The 21,178-nt window shown below is 43.0% G+C and overlaps 1 protein-coding gene across 3 annotated transcripts in view; it reads right to left on the minus strand.

Annotated features, from left to right (window-relative positions):
• CEP170 (centrosomal protein 170) overlaps positions 1-21,178 on the minus strand; it is a 60,053-nt gene that overhangs the window by 24,352 nt on the left and 14,523 nt on the right. The window contains exons 3-9 of one of the 3 annotated variants that reach the window (XM_069954673.1): positions 13,656-13,745; positions 11,556-11,634; positions 9,293-9,351; positions 9,064-9,214; positions 6,461-6,589; positions 3,786-4,256; positions 1,271-1,878 (exon numbers count right to left, since the gene is read on the minus strand). In XM_069954673.1, the coding sequence (XP_069810774.1) occupies positions 1,271-1,878; positions 3,786-4,256; positions 6,461-6,589; positions 9,064-9,214; positions 9,293-9,351; positions 11,556-11,634; positions 13,656-13,745 (1,587 nt within the window). Of the gene's footprint in view, positions 1-1,270; positions 1,879-3,785; positions 4,257-6,460; positions 6,590-9,063; positions 9,215-9,292; positions 9,372-11,555; positions 11,635-13,655; positions 13,746-21,178 lie in introns of those variants that run through there. The other 2 variants (XM_069954672.1, XM_069954671.1) reach the window with 2 other exon arrangements.

Genomic DNA, 21,178 nt, shown 5'->3' on the forward strand with positions numbered 1-21,178 from the left:
AGACCTTAATGACTATAATAGGGTCCAGAGGATTTCAATCATTTTACTGGACAAACGAGCATTGTATGCTAAGATATTTTGAAATGCATGATAAGGATCGTATGAAGCAGAACCATCCTCTTTTGAATTCGACTGTTAGCCTGCTCCAAGGTGGATACAGCCCGAGCACTGGGCTGTATGAGTCACTCCCTGGCAAATCAGTGTGTATACAGGCTCCCCTGCTGGCCACCTTATCTGCAATAATCCATCACACTATCAGCTCCCAGCTTATAGAGCTGTCAGATTTGGTGTAGCTGAGCTGAGCAAAGAACAGCAGAACACAGGCCAGCAGCTTTGATGTTAGCCCTAGTGCTGCTGGTAAAGAGGACCAATCACAGTGTAGGAGCCCGTCCACAGAGGACATCAGGAAGTGGAGCAATTTTCAAGAAATGTGCAAGGTATAAAGGGGGTGGGGGGAATATAAACCTTTAAAGGGTTAGCCTAGGTGCCTCTTTGGAGTCACTGTCATTTTTTTTTTTTTTTGGGCAGAAATCAATAGTCCAGGCGATTTTAAGAAACTTTGTAATTGGGTTTATTAGCCAAATATGACATTATCTGCATTTAAAAAGTTTTTTCCAGGTCCCCCCCTCCCTCCTCTTTTCCATCCACTGCAAAGAGTCAGGAAATTATGACTTGTTGCATCAGACGTACCCAGTCTGTTCTAGGGAGAGGGGAGGGGGGAGGAGGGAGTTAGCCGACAGCAGAAAGCAGATAACAGAGGATTACAGGCACAAGCTGGGTGAACGCTGTAATCAGAGGTCAGAGAGGTCAGTGGTGACTGTCAGAGGAGATAAAGGGCGATGTATTTGTAGATTAACTCTTTGTTGTCCTGTTTTGGTCTTTTATGTAGCTCTCTCCATAGGAGAACAGTGAAGACAGGGGGGAGAGCTTCAAACTGCTTTTTCATGATAAAAATGCATTTTTCGGCTAATAAACCTAACTACAAAGTTTTTTAAAATTGCCTGTACTATTGATTTCTGAAAAAAAAAAAAAAAATTCACGACAGTGACACTTTAAAACAACCAACCAAAAAAAAACAACTTCTAAAGCTACTTGACTTGAAAAAGTGGCGTCAGAGAGCTGATGTTGTTATGAGTAGGAAGGTGTTTCTACGTGTGATGAGGGACAAGGGGAGGTGAGAACCTTAGATGTGAATGAGGTCGATCTGCAACACTACCTTGTTGGGAAATATAAATACTTGCAAGAAAGCGGAATCTGCGGTTTAAATTACCTTTGCATCTGATGTGGCCATTTCTTCTTTTACATTTGCTTTTTCATTGAGCTGACTATTTCTGTGATCTTTACTCACAGGGGGTGTCTGTATACTGTTCACTGTAGGATGCTTATTTGGTGGTCGGTGTCCAAGACTCCCAGAACTTCTCAGTAAAATATTTTGTGAAAATAAAGACGTACATGGCTCCTCAGATTTCTGTTTTAGCAAAAGTTTTGCATGCTGGGTACTATGAATTACTCTGTGAGATGAAGAACCTGACTGCAGACCTAAGGACAACCCTTTAGGATCTACAGAACCGGCTTTTGCTTTCTCTATTCTAGATTGTGGAATAGGATATGGTGCTTCTGGGCCTGAGGTGCTAGCATTTAAGGAAAAGGAATGGGAGCGTCTCTTTCTTGGATGGTCATCATCAAAAAACTCTATAAGAAATGCTGTTTGACTTGCCGTGTCTTGCTGCCTTCCCCCTGCATGAATTTTAAGATCCAACATTCTTTGTTCTAGGCTTTTTTGTTTTGCATGGTCTTGAAGGTGAGCGGATCTGTTCAACCGTTTAAGAGACGTACTGTTTTCATAGTCACTCTGAGTCCCATCCTCGTGTTTGTTTCCTGAAAAGGGACAGATTAGTACGGAAACTCAACAGACATCAATACGTTCATGCCACTAATGTGTCATCTGGGGTTTCCTCCCACAAAGTACAGTATTCTTCGCTTTATAAGACGCACGTTTGAGCAAGAAAATATATTACTAAAAAGTGACATCCTCTCCCTCCTCCTGCCAATCACCAATCAGTGCCAGGCAGGAATCACCTCTAGATGTGAGTTGTGATTAGTCACATGACTAAGAGAAGGGCTGCTCACATATGGTGTATTTTATCCAGTGTGGCACAGTGCTCTCTGCTGCTACCTCTGTCCATGTAATGTATTTGCAGCAGATTATGCCCTAAGGCTCTGCATTCTAGCAGCAGATTTTTATTCCCTATGCCCCTATGCCTTTGTAACTAATCAGCTGCCAGGCCTATTAAGAAGCTTAGACATTACCTGCCCACGCTCTGGTCTGCTTCTCCGGCTCACGGGTCACTTATGGTGCTCAGCCAATCCGTGCATTGCGCAGTGAGTGACCCCGGAGTCAAGAAGAAGGCCTGGCAGCTAATTAGTTAATAAGGCAGAAGCTACATTCTCACAGTGGAATAAAAATCTGCTATAAGAATGCAGAACCATAGCGCATAACTGTAACGTTAATAATAAAACACTGGGCAAAATTGCTTCCGAAAAGGACCTGGCGATATTGGTGAACATTAAACTCAATTTTAGTGATCGGTCCCAGGCAGCAGCTGCCAAGGCTAATAACATCATAGGATGCATCAAAAGAGGTATAGATGCTAAGGATGAGAACATAGTTTCTCCTCTTTATAAATCACTGGTCAGACCACACATGGAATACTGTGTACAGTTTTGGGCACCAGTATATAAGAAGGACACAGCTGAACTGGAGCGGGTGCAGAGGAGGGCAACAAAGGTCATTAAGGGAATGGGTGGGTTACAGTATCAGGACAGGTTATCAAGCTTGGGGCTATTTAATCTACAAAAAAAGACGTCTTAGGGGCGATCTGATCACAATGTACAAATATATGAATCCTCTACGTCTACAGCAGTCTAACTGTGGAACTCTCTGCCACATGATGTTGTCATGGTTGATTCATTAAATACGTTCAAGGGAGGCCTGGAAGTTTTTTTTGAAAAATATAACATTATAAATTATGGAGATTAGATTTATGGAGATACATTGATCCAGGGATTATTCTGATTGCCATTTTTGAGTCGGAAGGAATTTTATCCCTGTAATGGGGCAATTGTCATCTGCCTCATGGTGGTTTTTGCCTTCCTCTGGATCAACACAGTAGGGTTTCCATAGATTGAACTTGATGAACTCTTGTTTTTTTTTAACCTTATTAACTATGTTACTATTAAAGCAAGACATTATGACTGCTACGTCCACTACTGGTGCCAGAAGAAAACCACAACATGTCAGATTTACAAGCTGAGCAATTTGTATCTACCTTACATGAACATTTCTCAAAGCTTGTAAAATCTTTTATTGATGTGACCTTAATATAAATCTGCATATTAAAGGAAACAAGTCACCATGAAAATGCTACCTAAGCTATCGGCACCATGTTCTAAAGAAGAAAGAGCGTATAGATCTATATATTTATGGAAAATATTTAGTATACCTTAAATAATTGATTGCAATCTCTGATGTTTCCATGCTAAGGAGTCCAGTCCATTGAGTGACACCGCCCACTGGACTCCTTTACACAGAATAAGCAGGGATTTTGATCAACATGTTACAAGTTATACTAAATCTTTTCCCATAGAGATATATATCAATCTGCTCAGCTCCTCCTGCTCTATAACATAATGGCGATAGATTAGATAGCATTGTCTTGGTGACAGCTTTCCTTTAAATAAAGCTGAGACACAGAACATTAGACATCCTATTATGAATCACCTACCTTGTATCCTTTTTAAGTATACTGGTACATCGCTTTTCACACTTTTTGCATCTTCCTCAGCCGCCTCCTTCAGCAGACGGGGAGGATTATTTTGTGCTAACCAGTCGGCTACTTTACTTTCTGCAGCAATCAGTTCTGTATTTAACCCGGCAAGGTCCTTATCTCCAGACGATAAAGGCTTCTTTGCCTTTTGCCGATGGTCTGTAAACTTTGTTACGTGATCTTTGATGGTTACCTTTCCTGGAGAACTGTCATCAAACTCTATAGTAAAGGAAGCGTGTCCTGCCCCTGAGATCTGCTGGCTGTGAGGGTCTAGTGCTGTTATTTCATACACAACGCTTCCCTCTCCTTCAGATTTTTGTTCCTTATTAGGGATTTCAAAATAACTGGGCTCCTTGCCGTATGACCCCACAGCTTCTTCCTTTGTGGATGTTATTTGCTCATTAACTTTTTTCCCACCTTTGCAGCAGCCTAAAAAGCAAAACATTAATCAAGTATATATTTTACTTAAACAATTTATTTTCTTAAAGGGGTTGTCTGGGTAGATTTCTGTTTCCCGGTATATAAATGAATAATATTTATATTTTTCCATAAAATATGCTGCGAAACCGTAAAAAAATTATTTGCGCAGTGAAATAAAAAAAAGTTGTTTTAAAACTGACATGATATCTATGTTTCTCAAGTCAGTATGATTACAACAATAAGCAATTTATACAACTTTTATTTTATTTGACTGCTTTTAAAAACTTAAAACCTTTTTAAAAACTACTAAACGTGTTTAAAATTGCTCTGTTCTGATCCTTATAACGCTTTTTTTTGGCTGTGGGGCTATTTGAGGCGTCACTATACCATGTGAGATCAGGAATGTGATAATTTAAAAGTTCAGGCAATTTTGCATGTGGCAATATCAAATATGTTTATTTCTATTTATAAAATGGGGAATGGGGTTATTTAAACTTTTATTATGGGATTTTTTTTTATTAATGAAAAACATTTTTTTTTACACTGTAAGCTGTAAGATCCCCTGGGGGACTTCTATGATGAGTAAACTGATCTCTCATAGAGATCAGTACTGCATTGATCTATGAGATCAGTGCTCCATTAGTATGAGCTGCAGAGGCCCATAGTAATTGTGCCAAGCTGGAATCAGTATCATTGCGGTGATGACCCCTGGCCTGGCCAGAAGCAGGAATCACCCCTCCACAATCCCGCCACTAGATCCCAGGCGATGGCTTTTTCAAGCCATCAGTAAGCCATTTTAAGCAGGAAAAAATAAACAATGTAAACTTGCTTATCCCGTAGCGCCGCTCCTGGGTCCTGTGGACAGCTGCTGGTGTCCATGCAGCTCTTCTAGCTGAAATGTCACATACCCGGCTGAGTGATTGCTCACTCGACAAATCAGTAACTGGGGTTGGATACCGCCCCAGTCAATGACTAGCAAAGTGGGCAATTGTTCAGCCAGCCAGGCCTTGACATTGCAGCTGGAGACACCAGTATGTGACGTACCTGGATTCCAGCCCAAGATGTCAGCCAGCAGCGGGCCCCCGAAGCGGTGCAATAGAGGCACAAGGATGGGTAAGTTTACTTGTTAATTATTTTCTCACCCCTCCCCCCCCCTTCTTGCTTTTTTTATTTTTTATTTTGTGGAACTTCCTCTTTAATGGCAGTCAGTTGTATGATCGCAGCTGCCTGTCATTATTCCTGATTGCACTGAAGCGGGCCCACACACATTAAAATTCTTTCACAGTTAGGAACCTTTATATACATTTCTACTGCACGGGCCATCGGTAGTAGGAACATATATAGCCGTATGGTTGACGTCCGTCACGGCCGCGGCGGCGTCCCGTGTTCCGGGCCGCCGCCGCGACCTCCTCCTGCCCCATGCAGCCGCCGGGGTCCTTGTGCAGGGACCCGGCGCTGCTGCTAGTTCGGCCCCTGGGGGCGCCTCACCTCTCCTCCGCTCCTGTCTCTGTCTGTGCCGGCCGGCGCGCGCGTCCCCGCCTCCTAGGGCGCGCGCGCCGGCTGTCTCAGATTTAAAGGGGCAGTGAGCTCCTAATTGGTCCACATGTCTATCACTCCCCTATAAGTTCCAGCCCTGCCCCACTACAGGTGTTGGAGCCTCTACATGCTTCCCATAGTGTTTGGCCCAGCCCCCTGTTGTTCCTGATTCCTATCCGCTACCTGGTCCCAAGTCCTTGTTCCTGATACCTATCCGCTACCTGGTCCCTAGTCCTTGTTCCTGGTTCCTGCTCCCCTGTCACTCCATTGCTCCTGTGTTCAGCCTGTCACCTGCGGTTACGTCTACAGACCTCTGCCAGCACCATCTCCTACCTACTGCTCCTGCCACGCCTCGCCTGCCGTCGCTAGCAACCAAGCCAGGGGTAGCGACCTGGGGGTCGCCTGCCGCAGCAAGTCCATCCCGCCTTGCGGCGGGCTCTGGTGAAAACCAGCGGCCCCTTAGACTCCGCTCCCTGGTGAGGTTAGTGCCATCGCTGGTGACGGTCCAGTGGATCCACTACTCCAGGCGTTACAACGTCAAGGGGTTATTTGTGAATTTTGGTAAGAAAAGAATAATTTTTTTTCTCTTAGATATGTAATATTTTTACATTGGTAAAATCAATAAAATCTAATAAAAATTGGTAAAAAAAAAAAAGACAAACATAAAAGTGTCTTACCTGAGGCCGCAGAATCTTGCAGTCTGCTATCTTTCTCTTGGTTCCGTGTGCTACCTGGGGAATCTTCATCGCCCCACCAGGACGGCTGCCCATACAGGGGAGTCCCACGAGGCAGTGCAGAAAGATCCACTAAAAGAAATAACAGAAATTCATATTTTACAAACTGATCAAGGATATCAAACAATGAACTATATGTACTGCGCCCTGCACATTATTTATTGGCCGAATTTCCTAGATGGAAAGACGTTTATAGCCTATAGGATAATACTGCCCTGAAGGGGGTTTCGGCTTTACTGCACTTGGTGGAGAGTAATGGAAACTTACCCTGCATCTCCTTAAGGGTATATTCACACAGGCGGGCTCGCAGCGAGATTCTCGCTGCGAGCCCGGCAGGTCCTGTCAGTTCCCATAAACTACATACTTGCTGCGGTCTAAACGACCGCAGCGAGTATGTAATTATACCGCGCTTAACCCCTTCTACTCCCGCCGGCTCCCCCGCTGTAAGCAGCATACATTACCTGTCCTTGCTGCACGGGTCCGGCGTCCTTCTCTCCCGCCCGGCCAATCAGTGGCTGCGGCTGGGCAACACACTAATTGGCCGGACGGGAGAGCAGGACGCCGGACCCGTGCAGCAAGGACAGGTAATGTATGCTGCTTACAGCGGGGGAGCCGGCGGGAGTAGAAGGGGTTAAGCGCGGTATAATTACATACTCGCTGCGGTCGTTTAGACCGCAGCAAGTATGTAGTTTATGGGAACTGACAGGACCTGCCGGGCTCGCAGCGAGAATCTCGCTGCGAGCCCGCCCGTGTGAATATACCCTAAGGGTACAAACCCACACACCGTATACGCAACAAATACGCAGCAAATACGCAGCAGTTTGATGGTGAAGATTTAATGCTGAGTTCAGTTATTTAGATCTAATCTGCTGCGTTTTTGTTGCGTATTTGTTGCGTTTTTGCTGCGTATTCGCTGCGTATCGCAGCAGTAAATACGCTGTGTATACGGTGTGTGGGTTTATACCCTAAAGAGGTTTTCCGATAATCTTTGGCAGTTTTCCTAGAGCTGGTGATATTAGACGGAGGCTCAAGGATCACAAAGCCTTTTGGATTTTCCTAATAGGCACTTACATACCTGCTGGGTACATTTATGCACAGAACTACTTACATACAACATCGCCAATGCAGCTAACTCATTGCTGTGTAATCAGTCACTAATAGTATTATTATTAGTATATTATAGATTGACTGTATGTGTAGATTATAGTAACCTAATTCTGTAATCTGTGCTCTTGCCCTTGTTTTATTTTATCATTTTGTTACTGTGTGTTTGAATCTTTATGTCAATCAAATGTACAGAATGACATCACTGCGTATTTGAACAGATGTTCAGACATATATTTGTATCTGTAATTCATATTTTTTGCGGGTCAGCAAAGAAAGGGAAGGTGATAGTGGGATGATCACTCCACATGCTTTACAGGTTTGCAGATGTTACAGATGTTTCATCTTTAAAAAACTGAGAAAATTACGGACGCCCCCATAGACTTCTATGGGACAATCTGTGCTGTAGTTACGGTTCGTACTAGAGCTCGTCAGTAAATTTTTGCAGATTGTAAATTCCGTAAATATACAGACAGGGGGAGATTTATCAAACATGATGTAAAGTGAAAATGGCTCAGTTGCCCCTAGCAACCAATCAGATTCCACCTTTCATTTATTAAAGAGTCTGTGAGGAATGAAAGGTGGAATCTGATTGGTTGCTAGGGGCAACTGAGCCAGTTTCACTTTACACCATGTTTGATAAATCTCCCCCACAGTGTATAAATGTCTATTGTGAAAGGCATTTTTTACACCATTTTTTTTACTCACCCTCTGGCACTTGCTGCTTATACAACACAATGGTTGCATTATACTGATTTGTAAATTACTTCTAAGTAAAATTCCCAGTCTTCCAGTACTTATGAGATGCTGTTTGTCCTGCAGGAAGTGGTGTATTCTTTCCAGTCTAACAGAGTGCTCTCTGCTGCCACCTCTGTCCATGTCAGAAACTGTAGCAGCAAATACCCAAAGAAAACCTCTTCTGCTCTGGACAGTTCCTGACATGGACAGAGGTGGCAGCAGAGAGCACTGTGTCAGACTGGAAAGAATACACCACTTCCTGCAAGACATACATCAGCTGATAAGTACTGGAAAACTGGAGATTTTTAAATAGAAGTAAATAAAAAATCTGTATAACTTTCTGACACCAGTTGTTTTTATTTTTTTTTAAATTCTTTCTCTCTAGAGTATCTCTTTAAGAGATATTTTAAAACAGGAGCAGAGGCTGGAAGGGACCAGTATGCAGCTCCTTATCACCCAGATATTACTGCAGCATCTAGAGGGTTAAATGACCAGCGATTTCTAAGGCTGATGATCATATCTTCAGACTTCTCCATAGAACTTCTGCTATACATGAATGTTTCTTCCTAGCTCAGCTGCATCCATATAAGATTATAACTTCTGCTGCGTCATGTGATCACAACTTAGACCAGGAGTAATCAGTACTACATATATATAACTATATATAAATGACTCCCCTCTACGTTAAAGCAAACGTTACACACCTGATACTTTTTCTTCGGATTTCTGCGGGTCTGTTGGTGTCTGATGCACTTCAGCAGAGACATTCATTTTCACATTGCTTCCTTTTGATTTAGATCCTTCTGACTCCAAATGTTTTTGAGAAAACTGGAGCTGACTTGTAAACTTTTCATGCTGTAAAATATGGCAAATATCAAAATTGTGCAAAAGTCATCAGGAATACAATGATGGGAAAATAGAAAAACAAATTACCTTCAGAGCTTCTTCAGGTACCTTTAATTCTCCCCGCACCACAGTAAAGAGGTTGGTATGTAGGTCTTATTAAGGAAACTCTCAGCAATAAATACTCTATCATTTTACTGAGAAGGAAGGTAGCAGCATTTCTATGATTCAGACTATCATTACAAGGGAGGAGCAAGGGAGTGCAAAAGAGAGCGTCAGTGAGAGAAAGAGACAGCAAGGGAGAGGAGAAGAGACAGGCAGCAAGAGAAAGAGACAGCAAAGGAGAGAAGAAGAGACAGCAAGGGAGTGCAGAAGAGAGCGTCAGTGAGAGAAAGAGACAGCAAGGAAGAGGAGAAGAGACAGGCAGCAAGAGAAAGAGACAGCAAGGGAGAGGAGAAGAGACAGCAAGGGAGTGCAGAAGAGAGCGTCAGTGAGAGAAAGAGACAGCAAGGAAGAGGAGAAGAGACAGGCAGCAAGAGAAAGAGACAGCAAGGAAGAGGAGAAGAGACAGGCAGCAAGAGAAAGAGACAGCAAAGGAGAGAAGAAGAGACAGCAAGGGAGTGCAGAAGAGATGGCAGCAAGAGAAAGAGGAGACAGAAAGCAGGGGGGTGCAAAAGAGAGCGTCAGTGAGAGAAAAAGACAGCAGGGGAGAGGAGAAGAGACTGGCAGCAAGAGAAAGAGACAGCAAAGGAGAGAAGAAGAGACAGAAAGGGAGTGCAGAAGAGAGCGTCAGTGAGAGAAAGAGACAGCAAGGGAGAGCAGAAGAGACAGGCAGCAAGAGAAAGAGAGGAGATGGAGCAAGGAAGTGCAGAAGAGAGCGTCAGTGAGAGAAAGAGACAGCAAGGGAGAGGAGAAGAGACTGGCAGCAAGAGAAAGAGACAGCAAAGAAGAGAAGAAGAGACAGCAAGGGAGTGCAGAAGAGATGGCAGCAAGAGAAAAAGGAGACAGAAAGCAGGGGGGTGCAAAAGAGAGCGTCAGTGAGAGAAAAGAGACAGCAAGGGTGAGCAAAAGAGATGGGCAGCAAGAGAAAGAGACAGGCAGCAAGAGAAAAAAGACAGCAAGGGAGAGCAGAAGAGAGAGGCAGCAAGAGAAAAGAGGCAGCAAGGGAGGGCAAAAGAGAGCGTCAGTGAGAGAAAGAGACAGCAAGGGAGTGCAAAAGGGAGCGTCAGTGAGAGAAAGAGACAGCAAGGGAGAGCAGAAGAGACAGGCAGCAAGGGAAAGAGACAACAAGGGAGAGCAGAAGAGGCAGGCAGCAAGAGAAAAGAGACAGCAAGGGAGCGCAGAAGAGCACATCAGTGAGAGAAAGAGACAGCAAGGGAGAGCAGAAGAGACAGGCAGCAAAAGAAAGAGAGGAGACGGAGCAAGGGAGTGCAAAAAAGAGCGTCAGTGAGAGAAAGAGACAGCAAGGGAGTGCAAAAGAGATGGGCAGCAAGAGAAAGAGGAGACAGAAAGCAGGGGAGTGCAAAAGAGAGGGTCAGTGAGAGAAAGAGACAGCAAGGGAGTGCAACAGAGATGGGCAGCAAGAGAAAGAGGAGACAGAAAGCAGGGGAGTGCAAAAGAGAGGGTCAGTGAGAGAAAGAAAAAGCAAGGGAGTTCAACAGAGAGGCAGCAAGAGAATGCAAAAGACAGAGTGAGCAATAGACAAAAAGAAAGGGAGTGCAAATGAGACAGACAGAAAGAGGACAGAGAAAGAGAGTGCAAAAGAGAGACAGAAAGAAAAAGAGAGAAAGAGAGACAATCTTTGATTGCACATAAGTGGAATTACAGACAGCAATAAATGGTGTGCTGTAGAGTAGACATGTCCTAATATTTATTATTGAGTATTGTACCCTACACTCAAAAGTATTGCAGCGTTGTTCATTCAAGTCATTGGGACAATGCTGAAATACTCTGCACCGCTACTACAAACAGTACTGTGTTAGGGTGGGGTCACACGCGGAATTCCGTCATCTGTATGCGCGCACGGCCGCGCCTCTCCGCCCGTGCCATAGACACCATTCTATGCATAGGCGGATTCCGCATTCAGCCGAAAGAATTGACACGTCAATTTTTTCGGCGGAATGCAGAATCAGCCGGCCCATAGAATGGTGTGCGGCCGTGCGTACAGCCAACTGAATTCCGCGGAATTTATCTGCGAGAATTCCTCAGTGGGAATCCACCCTCACTGTGTTTGCAAGTTTGGAGCTCCCCTCCGAGCAGCTGATCAGCAGAGGTGTCAGGAGCTGACCAACTTTTAATAGATTTTTTACTGATGTCGGCAATTATGAAATGAGGATCATAAATAAAAGGATATCATAACCAAACCTCAGCTTATCTTCCAGCTTCAGAGTAACATACGTTTGTTCAGGAATTCGGATATCATTCACAAATGTCTGAAGACATCGAAATAATGAGAAAAAATAAAAATAATACATCAAAACACGCTGATATAATTACAAAGCTTTTTTGAGCAAGTCTTCTGGCTGCTCATAAATGTGCAACTTCTGTCATCAATACGTTTACAGAACATCACTTTAAGGGATATTTTAGTATTTATTCAAGATTTGAAAAAATTCTACTTTTAAAGGATGCATAGAATAATTATTCATTCCAGAGATCCACTGGGGGGGGGGGGGGGGTAGTTCTTGCATCTCATCAAATGGATCTAGATAAATCCTATGGCCAAAATAAGGCTAGGTTAACACACAATATTTTTGCACCCAAACCCAGAAGTAGATTGAAAACACAGAACAGAAAGGCTATGTTCACACACAATTGAGTGGATGGTCGTCATTTAAAGGAGAGTCTGGCAAAAATTTATTATTTAAAATTTATTAAAGTATTGTATTGCCCCCCCAAAAGTTACACAAATCACCAATATACACTTATTACGGGAAATGCTTACAAAAATGCTTTTTTTCCTGCACTTACTACTGCATCAAGGCTTCACTTCCTGGATAAAATGGTGATGTCACTTCCTGGATAACATGGTGATGTCACGACCCGACTCCCAGAGCTGTGCGGGCTGTGGCTGCTTGAAAGGATGATGGCAGAGGGATGCTCAGTGTCCCTCCAGTGCCCTGTATCCCTCAATGCACTGTATCCCCCTGCCATCATCCTCTCCAGCAGCCACAGCCCACACAGCTCTGGGAGTCCGGTCGTGACATCACCATTTTATCCAGGAAGTGAAGCCTTGATGCAGTAGTAAGTGCAGGGAAAAAAAGCACTTTATAAGCATTTCCTGTAATAAGTGTATATTGGGGATTTGTATAACTTTTGGGGGGCAATACAATACTTTAATAAAAACTTTCACTGGACTTCTCCTTTAATGGTAAATAACGGCCGTAATTTCAAAATAACGTCCATTTAAAAGAAAAAGGGCGGCCATCCACTCAATTTTAACACTGTGTGAACAGAGCCTTTCTGTGTTTTCAATCCACTCCTTGTTTTGGTTGCGAAATACTGAGCAAAAATACTGTGTGTGAACCTAGCCTTATTACACGGAACGATTATCGTTCGAAAAATCATTAGATCGTTCGGGTTTGAACGATAATCGTTTAGTGTAATAGCAGACAACTATTAAACGAGTTTGGACCTATTTTTATAGTTGATCTTCGCAAATCGTTTGCCTGGAATAAGACGTCGTTCGGTTGTTCGCAGTAGAGATGAACGCAATAGCAACGACAAGGCATCCGCAAAAACGATCATAAGTAACAATCATTGCTCCGTGTAATTGGGCGAACGATTTCAGGTTGTTCGCAATAGCGGTCGTTTGAGATTGTTTATCGTTGAAAAATACGCTTTATGTAATAGTACCCATAGTCTGACAGCACTAATGATTCCTGGCCTCAGGCAGGTGTAAAAGCCCAGAGGGGGTCTGAACATCTGGCAGTACGTAGCTGCCTAGCTCCTCCCATGGCTTTTACAGCAGGAGATCAGCTGTTAGTTGTTCCCCTGTGATGCTGGCGCGGGCAACACTTATTCTGATCCCAACATAAAAAGCTAATGGATTCACAATAAGGCCCAGTAGTGACCGCTGTAAAAAGTCATATCAGCAGTCACTTATATAATGTTATAATTCCATAAAAATGGAATAAAAAGTGATCAATAAGTGTCATTTACACTTAAAATGGTAAAGATAATACAGAACATTGTGCAAAAATGTAGCCCTCACACTACTTCGCAGAAGGAAAAATAAAAGTGGTAAAACATAAAAAACTAATTGGTGTAACAATATACTATACAGTACTATACGATTTGTGTAACAATTATACCGTTCCCCATCTGGCTAAAATAAATGATATAGATTGGGAGGAGAACAGGTTACGGCATGTGATGAAGAAATAATAAAAACTAAACAAACTTAGTGACGATTCCTGGGGTTCTTAAAGGGATTCATCATATTTTTACTTACCCCATTAAGACTTCCTAAGTCCTTGACTAAATGTTCATCCGTTGAGGCTTCATAGTTGACAACAGCGTGCTGCTTGTCCACACTTCTTGACTGTACAAGTAATGAAAGACAATAAAGAAGATCAGTAGGTTTCTTGGGTAAACGTAATTAAAACTAACCTAAGGGGTATGTGACAGTGAATGGACCAATTTTTTTTATACTACCTGGTCAGCACCGGTGTGTATGGCCCGGCAACATTGCCCCTCAGTGTACTGATATCCCCTCTCGGTGACACGGCCAGGCTTGATTCTGATGGAGCCGTCTCACTAAGGGGAGGAGATACTAGTGTAATGGAGGCGCTGGGCCCACCTACAGGGCATAGAACAAGCCGAAACCAGAGCAGATGCCAGGAATCAGGTGGCGGTTTGAAAAATGGACTAAGCCACCGTGATGTACACGCCAGCCCCGACCAGGTAGTTTAAAAAAATTTCAGTAAGTGAAGTGGTACATTTGCTTTAATGACTCCTTGAGGCTAGGATCACACCAGGCAATTTTTTGTGCAAAAACTAAACCTCTCCGTCCTTCCTCCCCACCCTCCTCATCATTAGGAATGATCAAGGAACATTTACTGCTGTTTGAGCTTTGCATAGGTGTATTAACGATCCAGCCCAAGTTCATTATGCACACAGGTGGAGAATAGGAAGCAATCTGCTTGGAGCATTCCTAATGATGAGGAGGGTGGGGAGGAAGGACAGAGAGGGTGTGCCAGCCTAATGCATATACAAATGTAAGCCCCGGCCGTTAGACACAGCGCTGCAGGATTAAAAGTTGTTTTTATGGCAATAACTGCATCCCCTGCTGAACGGACCCCAGGACAGATCTTGGATTAAAATCCCCCACCCCCCCCAAGTAAGAATAAAAGTATAAATCACCCCTTTACCATTATACAAATATATAAAAAAAATAAACAAACATATTATATAAATTAGCGTGCGGAATTGTCTGGACTATTAAAATAAAACAATATTGTTTCTGCAGGGTAAACGAGGGTTGCTGTTTTTTTTTTTAATTATGTATCAGAATTTTTTTTTTATTAAAAAGCGATCAAAAAGTCCTATTTGCACCAATATACCACCACTAAAAACTATAGATCGTGGAGTAAGAAAAGACGAAGAAGGCGATGAGGTGAGTGCTGCTTCATTGTGACCTGGACATCCGTGCATCAATGACCTTTGGTCATGAAAAGGTCAAAAATGTCTGACTGTCACATTGTTGCAAATATATATATATATTTTTAATGACATTTGAAAATTTACATTACAATTACACAAATTTCAGGTTCTGGGCCATCAGGATGCTTTATGCCTCTCCAGATCTGGGTTGGTAAATTTACTGTAACTGTGAGTAGCACAAGCGACATGGCAATCATCACAGTTTATCACGATGCCCAGTCCAATCCAGACTTCCATACTGGTTGCAGAAATCTTTCAGTCTGTAGTGTAAGTATATATCCATGTAGCAACCACTGAGGATGATGTTACTTCATCTCCCATAGGTTCTCTTGAGTGGTTGTGGTAGGCTGGGTTCACACTGCGTTTTTTTCATATGTTTTTTCATCCGTTTTTTTTACAAAAAACGGATGAAAAAAAGGATGCATTTGTGTGCACCCGTTTTGATCAGTTTTTCCATTGACTTTGTAAAAAAAGTGGATAAAAAAGGATCCGGTTTTTTTGACGGACAGAAAAACGTAGCTGACACTACTTTTGTGTCTGTTAAAAAAATTTTTTACAATGGAAGTCAATGGAAAAACGGATCAAACGGATGCACACAAATGCATCCGTTTTTTGCAATGTGATCGACCTTGGTGCCTATGGTAGAAGTAGGCTATCCAGACTGCTACTGGCAGCTACTGTAGCTTTCGGCTATGGCATGCCATACAACTATGATGCATGGGTGGAAAATACCTTCATGGACTTCATGAATCCCGGGGGGGGGGGCATGCCCTGACATCAATGCTGAAAAACACGTTCTCCTATTCAAAGAAAGACCACCACCATCATGAAGCCTAGACCCATGTCTTCTTCTGACAGTTCCTTCCACCAGAAATTGTCAACATGTTTACTGGTTTTTGGGGAAGATTTATTGCATGTCTTATTATAAGATTGTACTTGTTGCCAATAGCATCCAATCACAGCGCTCACATGGCAACCAATCATAACTCACATAACAGCCAATCACAGCTCACATAGAAACCAATCATAACTCACATAGCAACCAGTCACAGCTCACATAGCAACCAATCATAACTCACATAGCAACCAGTCACAGCTCACATAGCAACCAATCACAGCTCACTTGGCACCAATCACAGCTCACATAGCGGCCAATCACAGCTCACATAGCAGCGAGTCATAGCTCATATAGCAACCAATCAAAGCTTACATAGCAACCAATTACAGCTCAGCTTTTATTTTACTACAGCTTGTTAATAAATGAAGGCAGAGCTCTGGTTGCTATGGTTAATACATAGTTTCGCTATTAAAGGACAACTCTGGCCAAAACTATTTTTTAATATGTTATTACTTACGGAAAGTTAGACAAGTTTCTGATGTACATAATTTATGGGAAATGCACATATAGGGCTATTTCACCTTAATTTAATAGATCAGGGAGACTTCAGATTCTCTGAAATTCTGTGACGTCACGAACGGGGGCTGTAATTACAATGGAGTGTCCAGCAGGGGGCGCACTATATATAGACGTCAACGAGTACCATTGACTTCTATATATAGTGTGCCCCTGCTGGACACTCCATTGGAATTACAATGGATGTGTATGTGAATGTAATATACAGTATGTTTTTGATTGAATACATTTATGGAATACTTTGGGGAGCAAGTATCCTTGCTCCCCAAAGTATTCCATAAATGTAATCAGTCAGTACATTTGGAGGGCACCGAGCAGGGAGGGAAAGAGGTGCATCTACCTCCCCCCTCCCTCCCTGCTCGGTGCTGCTGCCATAGATACACACTGTACTACTGCCCCATCATTTGCTCATAGTATGAGCAGATAATGGGGGAGTAGTACCAGGGCCGTTCTCCATGGTAAGCCCGCCGAACCACCGCCGCCGCTCTGGACTACTACTCCCATCAACTGCTCATAGCATGAGCAGGTGATGGGAGGTAGTAGCTTGGTTATCGCTATTACATGGCTGATGCCGGATCCAGGAAGAAGGAGGAGGAGGGGGGAGCGGAGGGGCATGATGGCTGCACTGTGATGAGCGGCTCCCCCCTGCGCGGCATCAGCAGCATCAGCCATGTAATAGCGATAACCAAGCTACTACCTCCCATCACCTGCTCATGCTATGAGCAGTTGATGGGAGTAGTAGTCCAGAGCGGCGGCGGGCTTACCATGGAGATCGGCCATGGTACTACTCCCCCGTTATCTGCTCATACTATGAGCAAATGATGGGGGAGTAGTACAGTGTGTATGTATGGCAGCAGCACCAAACAGGGAGGAGGGAGGTAGATGCACCTCTCTCCCTCCCTGCTCGGTGCACTCCAAATGTACTGACTGATTACATTTATGGAATACTTTGGGGAGGAAGGACACTTGCTCCCCAAAGTATTCCATAAATGTATTCAATCAAAAACATACTGTACATTACATTCACATACACATCCATTGTAATTCCAATAGAGTGTCCAGCAGGGGCGCACTATATATAGAAGTCAATGGTACTCGTTGACTTCTATATATAGTGCGCCCCCTGCTAGACACTCCATTGTAATTACACCCCCGGTTCGTGACGTCACAGAATTTTAGAGAATCTGAAGTCTCCCTGATCTATTAAATTAAGGGAAATAGCCCTATATGTGCATTTCCCATATTTATGTACATTAGAAATTTGTCTAACTTACTGAGTTTTTGTGTACGCTAAAAAAAAGATGCATTTTGATCCCTATTTTAATCAGGAACGTCAATGAAAAAAAAAAAAAAAAAAAAGATCAAAATGGTTGCACACAAATGCATCCATTTTTTTGCATAAAATGGATAAAAAAATGGACTGCAAAAACGCAGTGTGAAACTACCCTTTTTAAAGTTTTAAATGGTCAGAGTCAGAGTGGGTGTTAAAGGGGAATTCTTTAATTGGCACCAGAAAGATATATATACATATTTGTAAATTACTTCTATCTAAAACTTTCCAGTATTTTAGTACTTATCAGCTGCTGTATGTCCTGCAGGAAGTGGTGTATTCTTTTCAGTCTGAATCACTGCTCTCTGCTGCCACCTCTGTCCATGTCAGGAACTGTCCAGATCAGTAGCGAATCCCCATAGAAAACCCTCTCCTGTTCTAAACAGTTCCTGACACGGACAGAGGTGACAGCAGAGAGCACTGTGTCAGACTGGAAAGAATACACCTCTTCCTGCAGGACATGCAGCAGCTGATAAGTACTGGAAGACTGGAGATTTTTAAATATAAGTAGTTTAGAGTTGCCCATTTAATATAACTGGAAAAAGACCCCAATACCCGGCTTACTGCTCAATCCATCACATTAGAAGCTCCACCGAAATCTTGGGACTGATGGGGTTGTGAGCCAGAGAAAGAAGCACACAGCCAATGGCTTCACCTGGCTATATCTTACAAAAGATTATCTGGAAACATCTTGAGATGCAAAAGGTACTTCAGTATTTAGAAAGCTGAATAAGCAATACCACACTACTACCACAGCTCAAAACACACCTTCAGCTTCCATGGAGGTCAGGGACAACACCAGCATGATCCATAGTTTTCTCCATATGGAGCTGGAATTACTATCCACAATTTTTCACTTTGACCTATTCTATTTATTAACATACTTAACAATAGCTGAATAAAGAAGAGACACAAACATGGGATTTGAAAAACGTGAAATATAATGTATTATGTATTCAGGACAAAATAGATTAGAAAAAGATATATATATCTTCATTTGCATTTTAAAATAACTTTTAAAGATGGAGGGACAGGCTGACAATGTTCAGCAGCAGCAGGAGGCCATAGCAGTGAGGCCCTCGATGGTCCCCGCCGCATGGTCTTCATGATCTTCTAGTCCCAGTTTGTCCGAGGTGCCGCTTCTTGTCCTTGTTCACAATAATTGCCTTCTGACCTTCAAAAAAGCAAACAGTTATTAAACAGTAATATAATAAATAAAGAAGTAAATGTGTCTTGTTTCGAGCGTCACCCCTTACCCAGAGAAGCTCCAGTGGTGGTAGGAACAGCAGAAACTGGTAAAATGGACCTTTTGGGTGCGAAAACCCATTCTTTCCACTTTGGGGACTTCTAAACCCAGCCCACAGTCTTCCACTGATTCTTCTGGGTTTTTTATAATTAAAAAAAAAAATTTATGAGAAAACCATATACACGTTTTTTTCCTCAGTGTTGAGCCATCGTACTAAGGTTTAGTTGTTAGGAACACTCTACTGTATGGCTGATTTACTCCGTTCAATACAGCGATGTCAACTAAACCCGATAACCTGAAGCGAATCTGTCAGCATCCAAACTGCTGACACTGTTAGGGCCCTATTCCACCGGACGATTATCTTTCAGATTATCGTTAAATCGTTCGAATCTAAACGATAATCGTTCGGTTGAAATGCAGTTAACGATTAACGACCGAACGAGAAATCGTTGATTGCTTTATAAGACCTGGACCTATTTTTATCGTTGCTCGTTCGCAAAACGTTCGCATTGAATAAGACATCGTTTGTTCGATCGCAATAAATAAGAACGCAATAGAGAATAAATAGTGAAGAAAAAACAATCGCAATTACGATCATAAGTAACGATTATTGTTCCATGGAAATAAGTGAACGTTTTCAGGTCTTTCGCAATAGTGGTAGTTTGAGATCGTTAATCGTTAACGATTATGCAAACGATAATCGTCCGGTGGAATAGGGCCCTTAGATGCTGTAAGGTCAGGGAGACACATGGTACCTTTCACATATCCAGCTGTGTTTCCAGAATGTAGAATAATGCTGCAGCCTGTAATGTCTCCCCTCCCCCTCCTCCCTGCTTGATTGCCACCTGGAAGCCGAATCCAAGCAGGCTCAGGGATTGGAGGAAGGAAACATTTCAGCTTGCAGTAAATCAGCAGCTTAAAGGGGTTATCCAGCGCTACAAAACATGGCCACTTTCCCCCTACTGTTGTCTCCAGTTTGGGTGGGGTTTTGAAACTCAGTTCAATTGAAGTAAATGGAGCTTAAATGCAAACTGCACCTGAACTGGAGACAACAGTAGGGGGAAAAGTGGCCATGTTTTTGTAGCGCTGGATAACCCCTTTAAGAAAGCCTCTGACACTTGGCACTACAGAATAAAAACATTTTTCTGTGAGAAATAGGTTTCTGTTACGTGAATTGGTCCATTTGTCTGCAGCACATCCTGAAGCTGCTGAATATCCTCACTGTAACCCCACCCACACAGTGATCACCTGGCCAACGGCGGGAAAACAACAGCCTCTCCTGAGCTGTATAGGGGAAAGGAGACACTGTTGTTTCATCTCACTCTCCCAAATCTATCTATGTAGATGAATAAATAGATCGATAAATAGATATGTGATTGATAGATAGATAGATAGATAGACAGATAGATGCATAGATAAATAGATATGAGGTAGACAGAACGTAGACGGATAGATAGATAGTTTACTGTGCAAAGCAGAAGCAGATTGAGCCAGTGGTGGGCAGATACTACAAGGAAAGGCACCCAGCAGTTGGTTCTGAGGCACAATGCATACTGGGAAATGTACTTCCTGGCCGGGTGGTATGATGTCAAACTGGAATCATTCGTAAAAGTGTGAATCTGGAGCTAATAGCAGAGTAGAAAAGTGTGAAAGGTGTCAACCAGTGAGAACACATATATGCTTTTTGTCCATTTTTTTTTTTATGGGATCGTTGGGAGTTCTCCTTTAAACGCATCTGTTAGCCAGCCGTTTGGAACGTTAATTACAGCTGACAGATTCCTACAGTGATTCCTGTAGGGAAAAAAAGAGGAACAATCCAATAAGAAGCTCTGCCGATCGGCAAAGGGTTGTCCTCTCCTGGTGAGTCACATATTCTGCTTCGAGGAACAGGCGAATGTTTGTGTAGCCAGATGAGAAACTACAGAGAACAAACACCTGGCAACCATGGCTGGAAGAACACAGGCTGGTGGAGGCAGCACTATAAACTGGAGAAAGTTTCTGCGGAATTCTCTGGGGCCACTCATCCATGTGGAGACGCTCTCACCCCATCTGGATATGACTCCATCCTTTCAGCTCACACACACCCATACATGCTGATCGTCTTCCATGGGGTGGATAGGAAAATGCAACATGTCAAACAGCTAGAAATGTCCGACATTCATTGAAAGAGCACGACCATGACTTCCAACTACTATGCCGTCCTTAATTTCCCCAGACGTGAACCCAATGGAGAATCTGTGGTCCCACCTCAATCATTGTATTCATTCTATGGATCCTCCTGCAGTCAGTACAGCTCCAGATACCTGCTGGTCATAGTAATGT

The sequence above is a fragment of the Dendropsophus ebraccatus genome, chromosome 15 (assembly GCF_027789765.1).
Source record: "Dendropsophus ebraccatus isolate aDenEbr1 chromosome 15, aDenEbr1.pat, whole genome shotgun sequence".
NCBI classification, from domain to species: domain Eukaryota; kingdom Metazoa; phylum Chordata; class Amphibia; order Anura; family Hylidae; genus Dendropsophus; species Dendropsophus ebraccatus.